The following is a 26,269-nucleotide window of genomic DNA, read 5'->3' as shown; positions in this document are numbered from 1 at the left end:
GATCACAATGTTCTTTGTGCATTTATCGATTTTGGTTAACCACATTTGTGTCTGTGATAAAAGAATGGCCTGTTTTTTATTCCGATGTAGATATTTTGTCACGTAGTGTAGTACAAAAAATACTTTTATGTGCACAATACTAGTGATGGTGGAAAGAAAATTTTATAAGGAAATATGAACAGAACAAGATATCTGCAAAAAAAATTAAAACCGTATCGAGAGGGCAACATAAAATTTGGGCATATTATTTCAATTGCAGGATAATCATATTGCTGCCTAGAATATTTTACACTTACCTATGCCATACATTTAAGTCCATAACATATTTCTCTTGGAAAATAAATGTAATATGAAATAAAATAGATTATTCTAGAAAAAAAAACATGAGTAATTAAAACGCACAACCATCCTCACAATTAAGCCTGGACTTTAACTTCCTTATCGCTTTATGAATAATGCAGACTGTAGTTAACATTGTAGATAATTATTAGCTGTAATATATCCTGCTTCCATTTAAAAATGTCAAATATCTATTGAAAACTTTGTCGGTCGTGATCATACATAAGATACAATTTAATATGAAACTAGCACGAATAAAACGGAGAGAGAATAGCTAACGTAATAATTTAGAAACTTAAAAATTATAAACTTGCACAGCACTACTTAGTCAATTCGGAACTTAACGAAACCACGTGAATACTTTTAACAAATGTGGATGATGATGCTGAAATTGTATTGACAATACGAGGAGAACAAGAAAACTATACTAAAGAGAGAAACGATAAGGATTTTGAGAAATCCACACATCTCAATGTAAAATCTAGATTTTTGAAGCATGCTTAATCTTTTTCTAATTTGTATAAAAATTTAAAAGTGGAATCTGGGTAATAAAACTATTTAAAATAAAAACATAATTAATGTAGTAGGAAAAATTATCTAACCACGAAACTCAAACCTTTGAATATCTATGTTGCTGACGTTACAAACCTGAAACTTAATATGAAATTTCAAAATCATATCGATATTGGATCGGATTCGCCATTGAAGTTGTAGAGTATGGTGACGAGTAACACTTCTTATTATTAAAAAGATTCACTCCATTATTGATAATAAGTTATTTACGTTACTTAAAGAGAATTTGCCCCTAAAGAAATCGATAAACAGACCTTTTTTACGTGTAGCGAGAACCAACGTCAGTTGTAATAATAAACTACGCTTTGGGTACTTGTGAGACTGATCAATTTTATGACAGTCTCCATGTCTACAAGCGTTACATCCTACAAGCATTGTTCTTTCGTCACCAATAATAAAATTGCAATTAAAAAAAAATTCATATTGCATAGTTGTATTTAATGTATATTATATTATCTCTTTTATAATTGTATTGTTTTCCTTTAAATGTTGTGCACATACATGTATTTTGTTTTAGTATGTCGTGTGTTTTCTGGAAGTGGTAGTGAACTCTTTTAAATAAAAATAAACAATGCACTATCCATCTCAAAACATCAAGGAGACGAACAATAGTTAAAACTATGTTATAAGATTCACTTTGTATAATTTCTATTCCAAGTCAAAAACTAATACATATAGAGTACGCTATAAGCGAGACATACTTTATGTCGAATCATTAGAACAAAAACACGATAGAATTTAGAAAAAAATATGATAATTATAATTCTTGGCATTACGCAATACCATTGTTTTTATCCCCAGATGATTCATTGCTGACTTTTAATACCGCAATTACATAATTTCTATTATTAAAATGATAATTTTCTATGTACGTTTTGTTCACTGATTTTTTTACTAAATTACTGCACTTTAGTTTACTAAATTATAATTTGGTACTTGGTGTAGGAGACAAATTTATAATATTTTCCAATCCTAATTTATTTATTTACACTGAAGTATTTCCTATTTATTCGACTTAGGGTCATTCAAAAAAAGAGCATACAAATTCTTAAGAAGCAACATACTCGTGAACTCTCTGGCACTGAATGCGTCATCATTAACATCAGTGAGGCTCCTGCCAGTATGCCAAAAAAATAAACAGAGCAACGGGTGAAACTGTAGGCTCATGAGAAGTGTTTTCACTAGTAGTAGACTATTTTCAATGTATTATATGCATTCGTTTAACATATTACATATATAGAAAATAAATTCTTTAATATATTATTATAAAACGACACAAACTAGGTAATAACCATTGAAAATGATAGCCTATTCATACGGCGTGTTTGTTGTGTAGCTTTTTCCATACTTCCTCATACATTCACATACAATTAACAGGAAGAAAGGATAGATTCAAAGAATCTTGCATTATTCAGACAAGAAGCCGGCGACGCAGCGCCAGACGTATTTATTCGCAATTTTATTTTTCATTCAATAAAAAAGCTATTTAACTGTAGATAAACGCCATTGAGTGTATGTATATTTAAAGCTTTATTGCAAAATATAACCATTAATGTTATAAATAGGAATGTTGGTCGCAAAATGACTGTAAATTACCAGTGGAGAAGTTGTTTTTCGTATTATTTTAAATTAACCTATAATATCTAATTATTATTTAGAAGTAAGATTCTTAAATTAGAAATATAAAGTCTGCCGAACAAATTTCAAAATAGTTAAAGGACCTCTACTGGATCTTAAGCCACATAGTGCGTCGCCGGCATTTTAGTGAGGACGTTCTCTTTGTGAAAAGATGTGTTCATTGGTAAGTTTCATATATCTATTAAAATAGTATTTTAAATAAATGATTTATCTCTCTCTTCAGTTGGTAGCTTAGGTCTAAGTGTCGTTGTAATCATGGAAACATCTGGACGGACTATCTCTTTCCACTGGTGTTTGTCCAGCGCCTCCCTGATGACAGTGTATAGTTTGTGGCAGTTTTAAAAACAATGACTGTCTTCTTTCTTTCAGTTGATCTGGTTGGCTCTTCGTTTCTCATTCCCTCTACGCATTGTACGACCGAAATATGTGATAATTCGTTATCGGCATTTGGTAGACGTATGCGGAGTTGGGTCAAGATCGATGAACTAAGCGCTATCCACGATATTATCAAATTTATCAGTTATATTTATAGCATTATGATAAGTACTGAAGATCAAATTCATATTATTTTTCGACACTCAACTCGTGAACCTTCTTCAATTGTCTGTGCAATTGGCATGTACAAATTTAGCTGTAAATTTAATCTGTGATGTTTTTAATAAAGCGACTTATTCAAGGTAGAAAAAACAAGTGAACGTGTGTAGATAATTCACAATTAGGTGATAAATCGTGAACAAAAGGCTAGTGTGCACGTCAGTACACGTGGCACGGTAGATAACTAGAAGTAAACAACATCGTAAAGATAGCTAATATATTTAACGAATGTTTGTCGGGTCATTAGAGCTTTCCCACGTAAATATTGTTATACAATCATATTTTCCAGGTTCAAATACTATGATTTATCTATGATATAAATAATGTGTGCAAAATTTTGGGCTTAAGGCTTTCTTAGATCTAAAAGCGTAGCGATTTCCTCAAATCAAAAATCATCGGACTAACACCCCGAGAGAATAGCCAGACATAGGCACTCTCTTTACCTATTACATTGTATTAACTTCTTTCATAGTAATTAACATTTAATTATTTCGTATATATTTAGTACTAGCAGACTCGGCCAAGCGTTGCTGTGGCTAAGGTTTTTGTTATATTACATAGTAGTAAATTAATCAAGGGAAACTGTAGGAGAACTTATGTGAAACGTTGGTACCACGACACGGACCTAAACTAAACTACCTTTAACTCAGCGCCATCTGTTAGAATTGTATCAAATAATAAACAAATGTTATTGTCATCGTAATTTTAGTAAGGATGCCTATTTTTTTTGAAAATGAAATATAGCCTATGTCACTCAGGAATGATGTAGCTTTCCAACAGTGAAAGAATTTTTCAAACCTGCCAAGTAGTTTCGGAGCCTATTCAATTCATACAAACAAACAAAAAATCAAACCTTTCCTCTTTATAATATTAGTATAGATATATTTAATACAAGGATAATACCAATTATGAAAAAAAATAAAGTTATACTTTAAAACTACCAATTTTGATAGAAAAATAACATTATACTTGTCTTGCATTACCCAATATTTTTTTATATCAAATAAAATAAAAAAAAGAATCATAACGGCTGTGGACAAAAGCGCGGTAAAGAATAATGACCAATTGAATTTATATAATTCAATAATTTATAGAGCATAATTCATGAGGTTACCATAGACCATACCATACACATTATTTATTTTGGATCTAAACGAAATAAACTACCATTACATATTGCTCCAATACGGCATCTATTTACCAGGTTATCTAATAATACATACACATAGAAAAAACAACATATAAAACTAAACAAAAAAACTTAAAAACGTAACTAAAACTAAAAAAACAAAATATTTCCAAAAAAAGCCAATTTTTTTTATTGATAAACGCTCAGTATTGGTAAAAAAAATAACATACAATTTTTAATGTGATAAGAAATTAAAGGTAAACATGACATACACGAAAAGATAATACAAATAATTAACAAAACAATTACAATTACGAAAACTAAACGAAACTCGATTTTAAAGTGTGAGAGAGCAACTACGAATTGTATAGGATAAATTATATAGATATAGTATAGGCCCTGATTTGAAGCAGCTCTTTTATTAGTTCAATCAACGGACAATTAAGTTTTATCACGGACGGATCATGATTCTATCAATAAATATTACTTCACTTTATAATGAGTCTTACGCCCAAACACATTAATCTTTAGAAATGCACCAATAATCAATCGACGGGTTGTTATAGCCATCAGTCGATACAAGATATCCATGGTAGGTCAGATCGGTTTATATGGTCCAATATCCAATCTCAAGTTTTTAAATTACAACAGTTTGTTAAATAATAAAAAAGTTATTTGATATGCGATGATTGTTCGGGCGTTAGACACAAAAATCTACTGAAAAGGCATATAAAACTTATCACTTCCCTGTCTCGACATTAGTGGGTTGTAAGACCTATGTGGCTTGCAAAATAAACAAAACCACAAGAACATCCTATGTAAGAAGTAGCGCATAGTTAAATTGAAAATACACACAATACAAGTGCTAAAAAAATCCATAGTCAAAATGATTTAGTGCTTGTGTGTTAATCGTCTAAAAATACGACGAAAACCTAAAATGCAAACACAAACAGATAACCAATGACGTCAGTGATAAGGTTTTTAGATGTTCCATTATGGGTCAGTACATATTTCACAACCATCTCCAATTGGCTTGTATCGTTAATCATTTTAGAACGGTGCAATACATAGTTTTTAGGTTGAACAAGGTAGAGCTAGCCTAGTGGATGCAGCGTGCGGCTCTGAAGTCGTAGGTTTGATCGCCGGCTGTGCACAAATGGACTTTCTTTCTATGTGCTCATTTAATTGTGTGCAATTCGACTTAGGGTCCTTCAAGAAAAGAGATTCTTAAAAGGCCTCGCGAGCCCTCTGGCATTTAGAGTGTCCATGGGCTGCGGTATCACTTAACATCAGGTGAGCCTCCTGCCCGTTTGCCCACTCTTCTATAAAAAAAATAACCTTAGCTGAAGGAAGATATCGTGAGATAACCGGCTTGCCGTGAACCACAAAGTCGACGGCCTGAATCAGACATAGGAGATTTGATTCCCTACTCGCACTAATAGATTGACGAATGATCATGAAACAGATATGTACAAAAATCTGAGGCCCAAACCCAAAAATGTTGTAAGGCCATTGACATGTTTAAAGAAATTTTGCTACCATAATGTTATCATCAAAACCAATTGATATTTTGATAATCTATACTCAACTCAATTTCAAAGAAAAAAAATCTAATATAGTTTTATTGTAATCATTAATTATGAATAACATTATACACAGTTATTTTAATTTTCGGAATGACTATATTCGGTCATAATAAATAAAAAATTACGTACTTGAAAGTTACACAAAAGTGTGTACAAAAAGGAAATGAATATAAAATACCTAAAGACAAATCGTTCTTATATGTTCCCGGAGGAGCCTAGAATTCTCAGTCGGCGTACGTTCAGGTATTCACCGACATGTCTTTGAAACCATTCCACGTGATTTGTTTTAAGAACTTTATTATGCGGATTTTATTTTAATATTATATTAACTTGAATTACCGTGTTTAGTTATTAGGTGATGGGTACATTTTACAACGTAAGATCATATTTGTATTAAAATCTTGAGTCGGATTGTCAGTTTACAGTTATGACATATATCTCTACATTTCTACTAACATCTGTCGCCCGGTACCCTTTCCATGTGAGCTGTGAATGTTACAGGTGAATAGTCTTATTATTTCATTGTCTCTACGCACCGTAAATTAGGTTAAAAGTTTTGGTTAAAAGATGGTAAAAAAAAAGCAGAATTAAATTGATTTTAAAAAAATCCGATACACATCCCATTACCCTCCAGCAAGACTTCTTTGATGTCGAGGGTTATGTGGAAATCGCTACTGTGCAATCCCACCGTACAGCGCCACCAGCCATCGCCCGAGGCATTCGGCGTACAACAGCGTAGCCTTATCCCGCGATCAGCCGTTGAAATCTTGGCTCCCTACGGCCTTTAATGACATGGACTGGGCCGTGGCAAGGGCCATACTCACATCGGCCAATTCGTCCTGGTTTATAGAGCTGGAGGAGGTCGGGTGCTTGCAAGGATGCGTCAGCATCCCTTTTGAAAAGCACTTGCGTAAACTTATGTTAAAAATCTGCAAAGTATATAATCTGTAAAGTATGTTAAAAGTCACGGCAATATATTTTCAGGTTTTAAACTGAAATGCGTAATGTTTTTGTCATAAGTAATCATTACAAAAACATAAATTATAGATTCGTTAATCATAGAACTAATTAAAATCAATTTAAAATGGACCTCACCTAGCCAGGTGTTCACGTTACCAAGAAAGTTAACCGCATAACAAAAACTGTAATTACATCGACATTCATGACGTAATTAGTTTTTAGTTAAGTCTATATATAACAATTAATAGCATCAATGGGAAATATTTTTTATTACATAACCTTGTAAGATAGCCTATGACTAAGCCTAAATATGTGTAGGCAACATTATAGCAAATGGACAGAATATTAGGGAATCTAAATCAGTTTCTGATATTTGAAAGTTTTTAGGTTTAAAAATTTATGCCGTGTTTTTTTTATTTTCTGTAGCAGGTTTTTATTTCCACTTTAAACATTAATTATGTATCAAGACCGACAGTTTGTAGGTACTTTCTTGTATTTCGGTATATAATTCGTGATAGAGTTCATTATGTTTTAAATAAAGGGAATTAAGAAAGATATATCTAACAACTTTTATATATTTTAGGAGAAAATTATCTATGTTTTCCACTGGAGTTTAAATATGAAAGAATTGTTTTCTTTTACAAACATTTGTTTTATATTAGGGTGAGGGAAAACGCAAGACATATTAACAGCAAAATAACCGCTATATTCTTCAAGCTGTGACCATAATGAGTTCCAAGAGCCTCACATAATTGCCTCACTATTAATTCTTTAGATCGTACCGATCAAGCGCTATTATTAAATCGTTTGAACTATTCAACGTATAATTTAATTGATATTATCTTTCCGCTATACCTAATAAATATATTTTTAATCCATATATATTGTATTCTAACTAATGTAATTATTTTAAGACGCAAATTGTTTTAAGATTACCATTTGTGTATTTTTTATATATAATGTGTAATCATAATAATAAAAAAACAATCTAAGTCTTTATGATAAAATCTTTCCTTTTTCTTGATATTATGTTTAATTGTATGTGTTATAGACAATAACGCGGAGTATTCTTTTAGAGTTATTTAAGTAATAACATTTAAAACAAAACGATATATTATAATTATTGTTTTTAAAGTATGCGCATGCGTATGCATAAATATATGTATGTAATGTTATATATTTAGCTCGTCTCACCGATCAAACATAAAACTTAACAAAAAGCTTACTCACAAAAGCTTTGTTGGACGCAGACAGGAGATGTTGCAAGGTGAGCTTAAACAATATATTATGGACAACAATATTAAGAGCCTATTTAATAGAAATGAAAATACTTTTACATGTTTCAACAAAAGAATGTTATTTATTCAAAATTCTTAAATCATTTACCAAATTTCTATTGGTAAATCTAGCACAAAATATTCTTAATATTCTAGGGCATTCTGACTATGCTACGTAAAAATTCTTAGTATACTTTGTAGGCGAGTTGTTCAAAGCAACAAAAGCAGAGAGGTTGACCTTTTAAGTACTGTTTATATGAAAGAGATTATGGGGTCACGAATGCCTAGCACAAAAGACTTCTTGAACCTATAAAGATTACAAATCCACAAAGTACAGATGTTTTATGTAAATGTTTTAATGAAAGAAAGAAAGAAAATAACCAATATGAACGCAAGAAACATGACGCGGGGAATTTTTTGTTGATGATACAGTTTATTGAAAGGCTACCTTTATTTTTACTTTTTTGCCATTGTAGAGCGCATAATATTATACTTAAAACAATTTATTAAAATTAAACTAATAAACAAATATGTTTCTTAAAACTTATCCGGTCTTTATTATTTACTATTGTTGATAAGCGTAATGACATCATCGATTGATTCTTGATCACAAACCAATCAAAACGCAAAGAATACAACTAAGCAATAACAACACAAAACAAAAATCATTTATTCGTATAGGTAACATAATGTACACTTATGAACGTCAAAAAAAGAAATATACAATAATTACATTTAATTTTACATTTACTGCCAGTTCTCAAATCAAAGGCGTAGAACGGAAAATAAGAACTGGCAGTAAATGAGTAAACTCTCACTCTTTTAATCGCCACGTTTTCTCTTTTACACAACGTTTGTAAGGAGCTGCAACCATTACACCATGTTCTATATGACATCTTGAGTAATAAAGAATAATTAAATAAATTAAAAACAAAGATTTGTCCTCTATCAGCAGGAGGCGTGGTGAAATAGGAGCGCGCACTTACGTACTCGTGAGAACAATACGCAAATACGCAGTAGAAACAACTAATATACAAACCTGAGATCTAACATTGGCAAGTTTTGATTACCGATATCCAGAGTAGCGGTTAAAATCTACTTTAACCTGATATCGCGAGTGAATTTTCCTGTTCTATTGTGCCATATCGTAAATTCAGTGCATTAGACAAATGGGGTCAAGTGTGTTTACTGAATGCGACATGTCGGTGCCAAACGGAAAAATATTCCATTCTTGGGAGATCTAAGGGCTACCAGATGGTATAATATTACAAATTGTGTGTCATCCTAGTTATTTGTGTATATTGCAAGTATCGAAGATTACCTTATGTATTTGGGTAAATATTAAATACATAACACACAGTTAGTTATAGTGCTGTTACGGAACAGGCGTATGAAAACTAATTTATTGGTTAAAAATTAATTAGTTTCTTATAGGTTTTAATAAGGTTTGTTTTGTAATAAGGTCGGACCTGTATAATTTTAGATTATGCCAGTTGACGCGAAAGGTGGCCTATATAAACCTTACAATAGTCGAAATACTTAATAGTTTATAATGCCAAGTTATCGTAATCATCCAACTCTAAATAATAAGAAAAGAAAGCCAATTTAAAGGGAACCCAGATCCATCATTGATAATAACTATGAGATTAATTAAACTTAGGAAGCTATCACGTAATACAAAAGATCTAGTCAATATTAGCTTTTGAATTGAATCTCTTGATACCATAATGTCATGTAATGTAAAACGTAGGGGACTCGCGGCAGTCACCCACTCGCCCATGAATATTAGAATATCAATCGAGAGGCTACACTAGTCCTCTCGCAATTTCCGTAACAAAAGACAACGAGACCCAAATCCCGAGGCACAAGCTTCAGAGATTTGGAAATTAAATTAAAAAAACTGTATTGTCTATGGTAAAAAATATAACGGAACTATGTATAGTATGTTATTACTGTCAAATTCGTTATGTTTAATAAATCCTATTTTGCACTTTGTTTGTTGTGTATTAAATACTAAATACAATAATCATTTTCCATTTAAATTAAAACGTTTACATAGTATAGTATATTGTATATCTATATTGTAATATCTTCTCAACTATCTGTCACACACCATTAGTTAAGACGTGTAAAGAGTAACACATAGCTGTAAGTGAAGCGTACTTAATACAATTATGTTCTAATGATGTTATATAATCTTTTCTTGTCGAATGCGCTGCTTACAACACAGAAATAATTTGATTTGAACTTTGATTATGGCAACACAACAGTTGTTTACTTGTAACAATTACAAAATTGGGGCAAATGTATGGGATGTTGCATAATCTTACATTCTAGCGATTGCTCACTCGATGTTCTGAGTTCTAATACTAAAAAGTTTAGAAAAACTCGTGTCATTGCAATTTGCCTTAATTTTTATATGAAGTTATTTTGCCGAACAGGAGAATGGTTGGGACTATTGTGTGAGCGATCAGTTTAACCATATTTAAATATATATATAACATATATATTTCAAAACATATGATTTTTTTAATACAATAGTATTCAAACATGCCTTATTTACATTGACTACTAATTGGGTTGTAAATTAACCGAGTAACAATAGTTTTATGTTAGTTTTAACAAGAAACCGTCTTGCCTTAGACTTAAAAAATCGACGTGGACGGGGCGTGTCGGGCACAGGAGGCTTATCCCCTTACTTGCCTATTAAAAAGTTGTAGATCCGCTGATTTATTTTTTATTTATTTATATTTATATATGTAAATGTCGGTATTATATAGTTACCAAAACTCAAAACATTTTGTTTCTAAAAGCTGCAGCAAATAACGGAAAATTATAGTGAAGCCGCGGCATTTTTTGCAACTACTACCAATTACAATTAAATGACACCATGTTTGCGTCAGCGTTTACAAATTAAAAGTCATCAATCATACTTCGGCTGGGGTCATTAAACTTTCGGCGTCGAGCTGTCTGTCCAAATCTAAATACAAAAAACTGTAATTAAAAGCAAGTGTCATATATCATTTGAGGTTGACGAACTTTTCTATCAATTGGTGGGTTAGTGGCCTATTGTATCCTGTGCAGGGTGGGGCTATGGGAACTGTCATTTGAGACAATGAGATCAAGAGTACTATGTCATTGAACTTGTTAAGAAAGATACTTTGATAAAAGAGATCGTCGTTAAAGAACTTTATAGATGTGTAGTTTACACTCTGGAATGCCAAAGACTATTTTGTTTTGACCATAGATTAGCCTTGTATTAGGTTCAGCCCGAGGTTTCGTATAATCGTATTAGTGAGCGGCTTTAATTACCCGTGAGTAGATGCAGAAATAAATTTTATTTTGGCAAATAGAAAAGAACACTTCTTCCACCACAGTCCATATAATATACACTTCAAAAATGAGTTATATATTTAAAAAATAATGATTAAGTTAAGTTAAATTAAGTTCTTCTCTCGTTTGCCCTGAGAACAGACAGTAAATTTAAAAAAATAATAGCTTTTAATGATACGTGTACATTATGTGAGCTTCGTGAATAAACGATGTAAGTATCTGTAGATTTCTTTTGTATATTTTACTGAGGGTAATGTATATTATTATTTTTTTTAAACAGCCAATCACCACGTTTGTGTTTATCTAGTTTGGGATTCGCTTTGGTTTTAACATAAATCTAGCGTGGTTGGACATTTTTTTTGAAATTGTTTTATTAATTACCATCGACATACGTCAAAGCAATGACATTACTGTAATCTGCCACTGTCAATATATTTCACAGAGTTCATTAACAACATCAAAGTCAAATTAATTCAAAACCATTAATACCTGTGGTTTATTAGATTTGTCAATATTAATAGATTCACAAATAAACGACTATTTGATAATTGATAGTTAGTGAGTGATTTCATAGTCATTATTATCTATTATTATTATTAAACAAGCTGTTCCCGCGAACTTCATTTCTCCTTAATGTGATTTTACTTAGCCTACCTTTTTAGTACATATATACCAACATTGAACGAATTTTCCGGAATGAAAACTCATTAGGTTTTTCCGTAATTTTTCTCTATATAAACCTCCGAGTTTAAAAGTTGTCTTTTTGTATGCTGTATCATTAAAAAAATTAAAACAAAAATTTAGGCGTAGACCCTTAATGTTAAGGGTGATGAAAAATAGATGTTAACCTATACCCAGACCTTACCCAAATGCACACAAAATTTCACGAAAATGGGTCAAGCCATTTCGGAAGAGTTGAATTTCAAACATGAGACTCGAGAGTTTTATATATTAAAAGTAATTTATTATGTCGGAGCAATAGCGATAGTGTTAGTATTTAATGTTATATGTATTGTATCTCAATGGCCAACGACGGCAAAAATGTTTTCAGAAATTCTATTGCTAAATACAAAAGAACTTATATAAAACCTGAGAGACGTAAAAGCTTTAAGTCGATCTGTCCATCAACCTTTGTTCTAGTAAACGTCGCGCCTCAGAGTGATTAGCTGTAGAGGAAAATTAAAATTGTCATGTCAAAAGAGAAAAGCCGAAAAAGATATCAAAGAAGTACGCCCTTTGATTTTAATCGATAGTGACTTTTTCACAGACATTAAGGCACTTTAACCCGTGCACTTTACTTTGTGGTTACCAAGGGTCGTTCAAGAAAATAGCCTCCCAAAACTAAAAAGGCAGTATACTAGTGAGTCTTCCGGCAGTGTATATAAGCATATCAATTAACAGATAACCTCTTGTCATTACTTTTTATTTAAAACAACAAATTGCTGTAGTGAATAGGGATGCCTACAGGTTCGAATTTAATGAAGTGGAATAAGTGATACCTTGATGATCTTATGTTTAAAAAAAAATCAACGTGACATTTTACGTCTGATCATTTGACGTTTTTTGTTAAGTAAATATTGCCACCAATTTTGTTATTAAACTCCAGTCTCTGCGTAGGCGTTTCTTTAATAAAAAATATTTTTATGATACGGTTAGTAGAATAATTAATTTAGATAATTGATTGTAAGAGTTTTTTGACTTGCTGACCATGCCCACCGTTTAGCACTCAAACTAGTAATTGATACTACAAATGTGAGTAATTAAACTGACTGAACAACTAAGCTTTTGTCTTATTTTAGAAATGTTCGATCTTCTTCTGTGAACATAAAAATAGTTTAAATAATCCAAAAGAAATTCACGAAAACGAAACAGTCTAGACGTGATTAAGTACTAAAAGTTAAATTGGGTCTTTACACACTGACTCAATCGTATGAGTAATTTACCTGTAACATTTTACCCAAAGTACTGCGATATTTTTTATACGTACGTATCTTTTTTATACGTACTAGATTACCAACGAAACAGTCGTTGTATGTTAAAACGTGAAAAACTTATAGATTTTGACTAAATACTTTTAAATTATATTTGTCCAATCATAATAAAAATAAGCCTTTATTTATGCAAATCTTAGTTACATATAATATATCCGGGAGAGAGCCTCCTTCAACGTTTTCCATCATACTTTATTTTTTACCATCATCATCGAATGCTTGCCAACTATCTGTTCAAACTTTCATTTGTGTATTAAATAAAAAGTTAGTTGCGGTATCCGAGTTAAATTGTAACATTTAACGGAAGGAGGCGACGCCATCAATTCACAATTCACATTTAGTTTTCATGCATCACAATCGAGTAAATAAGATTACAAGAAACAAATAAATGCTGATGATATTACGCCTGATTCGAGAAAAATCTTTAAAACAAGACATGAGTACCGAGGTAAGTAAATAGCATAGAATTATGTCAGAGCGCTCAATGCTATCTTATCAATGAATAGCACTTATTTAAATACAAACACTGCTGATAACTTACTTTTAATTGAATGGGTATCATCTAATGTGATACCAAGGTCATATGCGCATACGATATAATACGATAACATTTGTAGAATAATTATCTTGTATTACAACAGTATACTTAAATTGTAAATATCGAAACTCTTTCTAGTTAAGGTATGATTTTTCATATAATTGAAATAAAAGACCAAACAACTGCGTAAATTAAATAAAATATTTTATTGTTTCTAGTAACAATCTCAAAAAATGGTTAAAGACCTGGCTTATTAACACACCTTTAGCTGACTTGGATGTGCTCGAGAGGCTTTAAGTATACTGGCACACTACACTCACTCGCATACACCCACACTCTCACTCATTCACTCGCATACACAACACTGACTCATTGCAGATATTATAAAATTTTTAAAGAAAATTGTTATGGAATTTATTATGAAGTTTGTGATAGGCAAAAATCCTTATTACATTATATATTATAGTGTATACTAAATTTTATTAAATATATAAAAGCATTAAAAACTGAATATCGAAAGGAATAGCGGTGATTTTACTCATTATAAAGAATGCGGTTACGCGACAGTTCAAGAAATTCGTGTCACGTTCAATGTAAATTATGTACTCATTAACTACGTATATAGTCACTGGTAGACATACAGGCGGCATTCCGTCAATTAATGTAACAACTTGTCAAACTTGACAGTCGCAAGTACTGTTATATTATTCTTATTATACAAGATAGTTGAGATAAGAAGGCGAAAAACAAAAGTGATAGCTTTTTTAACCCAAAAACACAAGAGGCAACGGGCGGGGTATATATCAATCAAAGATGGACTCCATAGGGTACAAATACATATATGAAAAGGGAGTAAAAGAAGAGGGCACCCCTAAACACCAAAACGTAGATATAATCTATATATATAAAAGAAAGTCGTGTTAGTTACACCACTTATAACTCAAGAACGAAAGAACAGATTTGAGTGAAAATTGGTATGGAGGTAGCTTAGAGCCAGGAGACGGACATAGGATACTTTTTATCCCGTTCGACAGCGTTCCCGTGGGACTTGACATGAAACGTCAGTCACTATAAAAAGTGGTATAACAAATAAGAATCAGACTTGGAATAATAAAACGCAAATGATAGCTATGTAATTGACGTATAATGACAGCTATGTAATGACGTATATATGACAATTTGATATTTGTAAGAAATCAATATTCAAAATATTTCTATTAAATAAATACGTTTAATTATTTTTACAATTTACAATTTAATTATAATGATAGTGCTATTGCCCATTCGTATAAACAGTGAAGAGAACTATAAAACTCGGTATTGTCGTATGTATACAGTTCATCCAAAGAATGATGAATGTTTCTATTTGTTGTTGTTGTCGAATGACGCATTTAATCGAGTATTGGAACGGGAACGTGAATATGATCACCAGGAATTAGATTTAGTAGTTCAAACGAATGTACCCCTGTTGAAATACCAACAAAAGGAAGTTTATGATACTTTAATGAAGGCAAACGATGATGAAAATGGTGGTTTATATTTCCTAGATGCCCTTGGTGGAACTGGCAAGACATTCCTCATGTCATTAGTTTTAGCAACTGTTCGGGCGAGATCCAACATAGCGGTTGCAGTTGCTTCTTCTGAAATAGCAGCCACATTGTTAGAAGGATGCCGTACGGCTCATTCAGAATTAAAATTACCGTTAAATCTTCAAACTATTGGAGAACCAACGTGTAATATTGCAAAACACTCAGCAATGGCCAAAGTTTTAGCGGCATCGAAAATCATCATCTGGGACGAATGCACAATGGCGCATAAACGTGCATTGGAAGCACTTAACCGAACATTAAAAGATTTACGCAATGAATCGAGATGTTTTGGAGGAGCAATGATTTTACTGTCTGGCGATTTCCGCCAAATACTGCCAGTAATTCCAAGATCTACGGCTGTCGACGAAAAACGCTTGCCTCAAATCGTCAAATCTATGGCGCTATGTGACGAAACTGCAGCTGACAACAAACATGAGAGTTACATTGCTTACTGATAAAAAAGAAGAAAAAGAATAAAGATGTAGATGACCTGAACTACATAATGGTATGCGTTTGGTGGTTAGAAAATTGAAGAACAATGTAATTTACGCTACGATAATGATAGGAAAATTCAAAGGTGAGGAAGTTCTTATTCCGAGGATCCCGATGATCCCAACCGATATGCCGTTTGAATTTAAAAGACTTCAATTTCCGATACGTCTTGCATTTGCCATGACCATCAACAAATCACAAGGCCAATCCTTAAACGTTTGTGGTTTAAATCTAGAACATTCATGTTTTTCCCATGGTCAATTATACGTGGCATGTTCACGGGTCGGAAGACCATCAGCGTTGTTTGTTTTTGCGCCTGATAATAAAACAAAAAATGAAAAAATGTGTATCACAAGGTACTTAAGGGAAGAGCAACCTATGTACTAAAATACAGAAATAATAATGAATGATTAATGTAGGTATTTAATTTTTTTGTATTTTTTCCAATAAAAAAACCCAAACTGCTTATTTATTGCCATTAAGGCGGAACAAAGTTCGCCAGGTCAGCTAGTTATTAATAAAATAGTGTTAGCAGGAAGCGAATGGAGATAGCCCTGCACAAAAATATTTGAAAAAAGCTTAAGGAGGCTGCCCGTGAAGGGGTTCCGATCAACGGTTCTCACGAAAGCTAGGATATTATGATAACTTGACTAATTTGTAATGATTGGAAAATCAATATTTATATTATTATTATACACCTGTATATTTCACTTTTGTAATTATTGGAAAATTATTATTGATTTTATTACTATACCAGAAAGTCATGAATTCTCCACCTACGCAAATTATTTTTTTATCGTTTAAAATGTCTAAATACATATACACAGATCACATTATCAAAATGTTTTTCAAAAATTTTGACGTATTTCAATGATCACATTATAAAGGTCATGTGAAGACGAGACATTTATCTCATCTTATATGACCCTTATCAAGTTTATCATATTTGTTGTGAAGATAAACATATATCCTCCGTTTTAATGGAATTATTCATCATGAAAACAAAGGTCTATTCTACGTTCATTTATTTACTATTGTTACTGACTAAATCAGTCTTATTGCCTGTAATTGTTTAATGAGCTTTACATAAAGAGACGGATGCTTTGTATGTTTATGAGATATACAATTTCATAGAGAGTGTTTACTTCAGTTAAAAGCATAAAAAGGTGAAAATTCAACTCACAAAACTCCAAAGCGTGGTTCCAAGTACAATATATGCTCCCAGTTAAAACGGAGGTTCTATAAGATTTTTGTATGTAAGTAAATGTTTAGAGGGCTGTCCTTTTAAATGCAAGCAATATATTCAGTTAAAAAAATGAAGCACTGGCAATGGTATCGGCTGCTATTTTCATTGTCATACAATATTGGCAAATCAAATAAACAATATAAAGTTGTTTTGGACTAATTGTTGTGAACCAAATTGAATTTGATGTTATTAGATAATTAAATGGCAGCCGATACCAGCGCCATTGCTCCGTCATATCTAATTTTTGTTAGCTGTAGGATTACGAAATAAATAATATAAAAACTTTAAAAAAAATCAATATATGATAAAAGTTTCCACTATATAAAATAAACTGAACATGTAATCTGTTAACGAGTGAAGTAGAGCGAAATTACGTTTTAATCGAAGTTCTTAGTTTCCTTGAGATCAGATAGTAACTCGATATAATGTAACAGACGTGGACTAACCTTGGTGGGACATAAGATATCGATTAGGATTTTACAGAGTAAAAATATTACATTATTTATTTGTATGAACCTTGAGGGTAGGTAGTATAAGAATGTGCCATTCATTGTTCTCTTTAAGCTTCAAAAGACTAAAGAACATGAACAAAGATTATGAGATTGTTCAGACGGCTCGGTCTCTCTTATATTTAATAATGGTTTATTAACCAATAATTAGTTTATTAATTATTAAAACTGTGCGTGACGATCTGTACCATTTGCACGAAGAATAACATGGATTAGGTAACATAATATATAAAAATATTGTTGAATGTGTGAAAACTCTAACATCACCACGCGAGCTTATTTAAAACCGATCGACGAACTTGTAGTTCTTGTTGTGTCAAATTGTTGCTACGATCAGTGCAATACCTACCGCAGAGTGTTCTCCCCATCAGCCACTAAGGCCTTCGAGCCAGTCAGTGGTTAGACTGTTCGAAGAAGGAATAGAACACCTTTCCAACCAATTGTATGATTATCGATGCATCATTTATTACGCAATATATAAAAAATACGAAAAGGGTGATTATCTACGCAATTATTAAATTGCAAATCTTTTCAAAAAGAACATCGAAACCCAAAAAACATACTACTTGGTACTCGTCATTTAAATAATGTAATACATTATTAAATATTTACCAGCTGCATCCTAAGGCGATTGCAAATACTCACTGTTAATATCGTTTGAATTACAAATTACAACCTCAATGTCACAGTTCTATTGCTAATGTACGAGTCTCACACGACCTACTTGACTAATAAACTTGTGTGCACGATTCATTTTACAACGGAAATTTACCGCGGTTAATAATATTTGAAATAATTATTAATTCATATGACATGTATAACGTTAGAGTTCTCTTAAGCAATAATGAATAATAATTATATGCCTTATGTTTTCTATCTCCTCTATTCCTTAATGAACCCAACATTATTCGTGTTAGGGATGGTGGGGTAAAATAAATTAGAAATAAGACGGGACTTACAGTTGGTTCTATCTACTTAAGGAGACAAAGAAACCCAAGAACTCGGTTTTTGTACCTAGGGGATATGTGCGACGGCGAAGGCCAAGGTTGTTTGCGTTAACCAAGGGCTAAAGAACCAGTCAAAGCGCTAACTGTCTCCGACACTATCGACATTTTTATATGCTCACAGTAGATACTATGTATCACAGTAGCGATATTGTACATTTTACGTATTTATAATTATACTTTATTAGATCTTTCATTTTTTTTATATTATTCTTTATTTAAATGGTGCAATGTCTTTATTTTTTAATCATTTTTATTTCATTAATACATTGTAATGCATTTCTAAAGATTATCATTCTCATAAAGATATTTATTATAACGCACTTGTAACGTTTTGAAACATGTACTAAATTACATTTCGTGTGTATTAAAACTATACTGATCTTACTCAAGTTCCAAACTGACAAAATTTTAGTAACCGACATATCGTATAATTAGTAAGTAAGTATCGTTTTACACTACACTAATTTTCACTAAAAAAAAAAGAAAAAAATAGCAAGAATAGGAACATTACCTATATATTTAGATAACTATAAAATAAGTCGACACAAATGCTATCTATTGAAACAAACTCAATAAAAGCAAGAGAAATAACAAAGAGACTTGGAAAATAATAAAAGAAGCGAGTAACTTGTCAAACAATAAATCGAAGAATAGCAAGTTTTTATACGTAATGTATAATCCGGAGACTCGCTCAATATGACCTCTTTTAATATAATATGTATAACTAAATAATATACATAAGAAATCAAAGAATTAGTCTAGCTATTCAAAGGGGGAACGCTACCAGTATCTTCGGAAACTTGCCTAAGGGAATCCTTTTAATAATATATTTTAGTTATACATTTTAAGGTTAGTTATTATAAAATAAGAAATGATATTATACCGGGATACTTTTTTGACTTGTAACATTTAGCCAGTTAGCCAGGTTGACAAGCAAAATATCCAGTTCTTCTGCCCTATCTGACTTAGTTCATCAACCAAAGTTTCACCCAAGTATTTCTATAAATTCCTAAAAATGTTACGCCATACAAAACTAATAATCATACTTCGAATAGTAGACCTTTATATTTACTTATCTTCAAAATAGATAGATAAATAAGTTAAAAAAAGACTTATTATATATTTAGAAATCAATAATTTATTCGATTCTTTATGGATTTTATCTTGGAGAGTCAACTGAGGAGTAGTCCTACTTGTTACATGATAAATATCTTCGTTTTGGATGCTGACCAAAAATGTTTTGCGTATTTTTGAGCATCCAGAAAAAATCCAATCCTTTTGGCAAGGTTCGAAACATTGGTTACAAACTTAAAACCTCCATAATATTTGTATACATAGTATTCTCCTCCCATTTTACATACACGTGCCGACACTACTGTAGCCTTTAACTTAAAACTTTAAGAATATGACGCTTTAAAATTCCAACACCACTCTTAAATTTTCTAAATAATTTCGGCTAATGATATCGAAAATAATAAACATGCAAACATTTCCTTCAGCGTGCGACTCTCATGCCTGAGGTCGCAGGTTCGATCTCTGGCTTTTTGACATTGCCAGAATTTTTGCCATTAACATTCGTTCAAACGGGAAAACATCGTAAGGAAACTGGCTTGCCTTAGACCCAAAAAGTAGACGGTCAGGCACAGGAGGCTGATCACCTACTTTCCTATTAGACTGACAAATGATGATAAAACAGATACATAAATATGAGGCCCTCAAAAGGTTGTGGTACTACTGGTTATTTTTTTATGAGAGTTTGAGAAATAAAAACGAAAAACGATGCATAATTGTAATCACATGTCTTTTCCCCGTCAAGGGAAGCGGAACCTGTTTTTTCGATGGAGTGAATGCCTTTCTCCCAACTTTTTATGATGGAAAGGCTCGAATGTCAAGTTGAATAACCTGAAGCATTTTTTGTAAGCGTTTTTGCTTACAAAGCTTTTGAAATCATATATGGAAAGCAGTTTATATTACAGTACATTATTTACAGTTATACAGATAATATATAATACATAACTAATCTTACGTTGATTAGTATATGGAGCAAGAATAAGAATCTTGTGTTCTTATTACTTGAACATTTAATAATGTTATTAGAATTACGGTATTTGAATATTACTATAAAGTATTATAAATTTTCTTTGAATTGCCATCATATGATGTTTGATGATTAAGATATCAATATTTATTGGTTTAACTGCAAATTCTTTGGTTGTATTATATACAAAATAACTATTTCTATATATTTTTAGATGATATAACCCCACTGTACTTATAGTGTATATGTACTCCATACCAATAGGTACAAATCATTTAAAATCTACAATACAGCTTTTGTAACTGAACTCAAATAAAATGGGCATTTCTATACAAAACTTATGATAGCTACCATTTCTAACGTTCAAGTTTCCATTCCTTGACGCGAATTAATCAAATCAAGTAATACAAAAATAGGTAGTTCAGACTTACCAAAAATACCCAATAAATTATCTTTATATAGATAACTATTAAACATATCGCAACAATTATCTATTAAAACAAAAATACGCTATTATAAATACAAACTTAATAATTGCATTTTTAAAACTATGTTTTAGACGATATTACTCGACTTATACATATACTTAAGCATCTTTTGCGTTACGCTGATAAAATTCAAGTGTAAAAAATGGTAATGTCGTGACATTGAATCTAGATTCTAGAAGAATGAAAGAAATTCAATTGCGACACACTCTGATAACGACATACTAACACATTGGTCATTTGTTTTTGTACCTATAAGCAACCAACATACAGGCGTTACGATTGTAATTGTTACATCACAACTACTTGTAATTTTTCGCACCGAAATTCAAAAATATTTTTCTAATAGAATCTTTATACCACTAACCTAGCCTTAATAAGAATAATGAGTCGATAAACAATAAACGAAAAACAATGATATATAGAATGTATTAATTATGCCAGTGTCGCATGTGTAATTAATTGATCGCCAAATCATTCGAACGACAACGCGCGGTTAAACCGCCTCACACTTTACACAAGGACGTTTTTTTGATAATGATTATGTAAATTGAATTCTATTTTTAAAATTTACTTTGGGTTAAGCGTAATGGCGGCTTTCTTATTTTGAATGAGGGACATTATAATTATAAATCTTCGCTTTTTCGCATGACAGGTGAGAAATTACCTAATTGTTTTTTTTAGGACTTTTACGTAAATATATAGTCCAACATATATTGTTTACTATTGAATTGTAAATTACATTTAGAATTAATTTTTTTGATAGTTTTATTATATAATTATTTTGTAATGACTAAAAACATATGTTTTAGCGCTCACTTTATTTTCTTATTACATACATACTATGTAATAAGACATTAATACATACATAATATATTATACCTAAGTATTTATGTAGCTCGATTAATTGATAAATTTTTATTAAAAAACCGTAGTAATTCATCTTTGTTGTCCCCAGTTGCAGGAACATAAGGCTGGATAGAACATATAAGTTTTATCGAGCTAATAGAAATATACATATTGTGACAAACACTTGATTCGGAACACGTAAACAATGAGTGTTTCAGCCTCGGAATATTTATCAGTATCAAACACCAGCTGTTATGCGGAAACGAATTCAACAATAGCTTCTGATTTAATAACATAATGTATTATTTATAACAAAAATGACAGTTTGTACAAAAGTCGAGATAACTTAAAACCTACCTTTTCTGCGTCCAAACGGCCCACAAAAAGAGTTCCCTTTGCCAATAACGTTATCATCGATATATTTGACCAGTTTTGCAGCATCTTCGGCTCTGTGCCCCTGTGAGACACTCCATCTTGAGGGCAAATCCTCTTGCATTGATTCCGATTTACCTTTGGTACCTCTAGATTTTTTTAATACACTGGTCATGCCGTCACTTCAGACCGTCACATTACACAATACCAAGTTTTTTTTTTTTAATAAACAAAATAACACTTAAAAAAACACTTTTAGAAATCAAACACGCGCGTATTACGTCTACGTCAATTCAAGGTTATGAAAAATACGTCTTGTCCAACTAACGTCCGTATTCTACCGTGTTCACACTTCAACTTACCGGCGGCGCGGCGGCGTATACTATCGCGCGCTAACCGCTTATACGTACATTGGTCACCAGTGTGACCATTTCAAAAATAGCGAATCTGCCCGATATTGGCAAAAAATCTGCCAAAATCTGCCAAAGCTAACTCCAGAAAATGCCAAAAATATGCCATCATATTATAGCATCTAATGACATTGAAGACGGGTATGAATAAATAAAATACTACTATTCAAAGGAATTCCTTTATTATTCAACTATAAAAGTATCAAAACTTTCTCCGCACTCTTCATTTTCGTAAATTGATTTTGACGACATATTTTTAATCATATTCCTTGTTGGTTTAAAGGAGATACAGTCTCCATGTTCCTTTATACCTTCTTTTGTTGTTATTAACGCGGATACATGTTTATTTTGGAACCTGTTCCTTATTTTTGTTTTGTTCAAATTTACTTGGGAGAATATTCTTTCGCAAGAGGCATTTGACAATGGCAAAATTAATAGAGCTTTTGCAAAGTTTGCAATATTAGTATATTTTGGAGCTCCATTTGCATCACGCATTTTCCCAATCGCTCCCCAGAATTTATCCACACTTAAATTTGTACTGGTGCTACTCCCACCAGATTCCAACAAATCGGTTACACTTTTGTCAAATTTAATTTGTCGAAATTCGTCGTCAACTTTTTGAAGATTATTTTCATCTACTATATTGGGAAATTTATTTGCAATGTTTACTGTTGATACAAAATCTTTGTAAACAACATTTTGCGGGTCTAAAAATTGTAAGTCTTTAAAAAGATTAGTCAGTGGCAAACGTGTTTTTAACTGATTACAGAGTTCAATAAAAAATGTTTGCATTCTTTGAAGGAAAGATTGAATTCCAGGTTTAAGACTAACATCTGCAGATAGACGACCGATTTCTTTACTAACGTTCACACCTAAATACAAATCTTTTAAAGGTAAAAAGTTGACGTTAGATTTTGGATCTATACAAAGTGGATCTGTGGTTTTCAAATAATTACCTTTCATATAACAACTCAAAAGGCTCATGTACACCTCGGAAATGTCTTTAAATGCTGTGTGGACTGTCGTATAATCTCCTTGAAATATAGTGTTCAGTTTGTTAACTGTTTGCAGTATATAATCCAAAGCATAAAAATAAAGTTTATATATCTTGTCATTCAAACTATTATATAAAAATTCAGCTGAAATATTTTTGTCTTCCAGAAACTGCGATTGAAAAAAAAGTTTGAGGGCATCCCATTGCTCCAAAATTCTTTTAATACATGCATGCAAACATAGCCATCGAATTTCGTAATGTTTTAATATTTTATGCTTTTCAGTGCCAATAAAGTCTTGGAATTCAGCAAATTCCCTTTGCCTTTTACTACTATGTGCAAAATATCCATAAACCTCTTGCACTATTTGATTAATAGCCCTTGGTAAAGAGTTTTTACTGGCGTGAGATACACACAAAGCAGTAGAATGACATACACACTTAATGAATATGCAATGGGGATTTACATATCTTATTTTGGCAATAATACCACCTTGTTCGCCAAACATAACGTTAGTAGTGTCAGCTCCGAAACCAATTGCATCGTTAATGTTAAGGTTAGCATTGATTAACGCCTTGGAAAGTGAATCGAACAAAGCTTGGGCTGATGCTCCTTGCAAGTCCACCAAAGTTAAAAATTTTGTTTTTACCTGAAGATCTTTTTTGGAATAATATTTGGTAACAACTGCAAGCGTTGATGTGGTTGTTACATCTGTGGTCTCATCTATAACTAAGGAAAACATTGGTGTACGAGTTTTAATGTTTTCACATGATTTTAAATCGGCAAGCATCTCTGCTTCTAGCTCTGGCTTTAAAACATTATACATTACCGCTGCTGCTTTAGTTCTCTTGCAGGAAAAGGACTTGGCAATTTCCGAATCGTGAAAACATTTTGAGATAATTTCACTTAAATGATCCATTAATCGGAACGGTAAATTATGTTCCACTAACATAGCACAGATATTAAATTCTGCTTTTTTCACTTCCTCTTCTATTGGAGATTTCTTAAAAAATTTAATGAAGACAATCTTGTAACTAATTTACAATTGCAAAACGCAACATCAGGATCCTCCTTTGCTCTGGAAATCCAGGACGAAAGCAAAGGATCTTGCTCCCATTCAGGTCGGTACGAACGCTCGTATTTTCTCTTCATCATGCACGGAATACACAACGCACTGACACTGCACCACAACGCCAAATGAGAATAACGTGGCAGTAGTGAGTAGACAAAACAACAAACATTGTTTTGAACCTCGATCAGTTATATCATTAAGAAAATAAACCTTATTACTGATTCATTACCGTTCATAATCGTAAGGCGTACCTACATAAAAACAGAATAAACGGGGATTCCCGTGTTATCTGGCATAGGACAAGAAACAAAAGTTGCCACCTCAGTAAATGATTTCCTACCAATTAAATGCATAATAAAAAAACATATGTGCAATTCACACATGGTAGAAGTGAAACCTTCAAAAACATTTTTTTTATTATTAATCATATATAAATTAATCATTTTCCATTATCTAAATGTGTGTGTTCTTTTAAAACAGTATATTTTAATGATAAATTTTAATTTATAAGTTTAATATAAATTTTTAATTTGGGAAAAACTAAAACATCGAAAGTTTGAAATTCGATCAAATGAAAAAGCGGCAGTAAAGAGAGGCTGTATAATGCCTGCTATCTCATTTTCTCCCACGTTAAATCATATGATGAATTGATGTTTCTGTCTCTCTTTACCGCTGCATCCGGTTTGAAATCACGACGATTCGAAAGAAGTTTATCTATCTCATTTTCTCCCACGTTAAATCATATGAATTAATGTTTCTGTCTCTTTTTACTGTCGCTTTTTCGTTGCATCCGGTTTGAAATCACAACGATTCTAAAGAAGTTTCACTTCAAAAATAAAGGAAATAATAAGACAGAAAATTATAAGTATTCTAAGTAAATAGAATTACATACATTCAAACGTATTTAAAAAAAATTAGGATTTCTTTGAAATCTGCCAAATCCTGCCACTTTTTTAAATCGTCAGCTTGGTCTGCCAGGGTTAAAATTTAGGTACCAAATCTGCCCAAATGGCAGAAATCTGCCACAAATGGTCACCCTGTTGGTCACCGCCACATAGATCGTGATGTTGCCAGTTTTTTAATTTCTACCAAATTATCTTCAATTTCGTTGTTGTCATTTGATTTTTCCATTCTTTTATTTTTTCGTACGTAGTATACGTACTAAATTGTTTAGTTTCAAGCTCGCATAAAGAATAGGGCATAGTCAGATCCGTCACTGAATCCTACATTGATCAGTTTTACACAAGCTA

The 26,269-nt window shown here is 31.9% G+C and overlaps 1 protein-coding gene across 1 annotated transcript in view; it reads right to left on the bottom strand.

Moving 5' to 3' along the window:
* LOC110996715 overlaps positions 1-22,924 on the bottom strand; it is a 64,481-nt gene extending 41,557 nt beyond the window's left edge. The window contains exon 1 of the mRNA XM_045628770.1: positions 22,531-22,924. Coding sequence (XP_045484726.1) covers positions 22,531-22,720 — 190 coding nt within the window. The 5' untranslated portion in view covers positions 22,721-22,924. The remainder of the gene's footprint in view (positions 1-22,530) is intronic.
* Between the last annotated feature and the right edge of the window lie 3,345 nt (positions 22,925-26,269).

The sequence above is a fragment of the Pieris rapae genome, chromosome 6, assembly GCF_905147795.1.
Source record: "Pieris rapae chromosome 6, ilPieRapa1.1, whole genome shotgun sequence".
Lineage (NCBI taxonomy): Eukaryota > Metazoa > Arthropoda > Insecta > Lepidoptera > Pieridae > Pieris > Pieris rapae.
The sequence above is the reverse complement of the archived record's forward strand: the minus strand, read 5'-3'. Positions and strand labels throughout refer to the sequence as shown.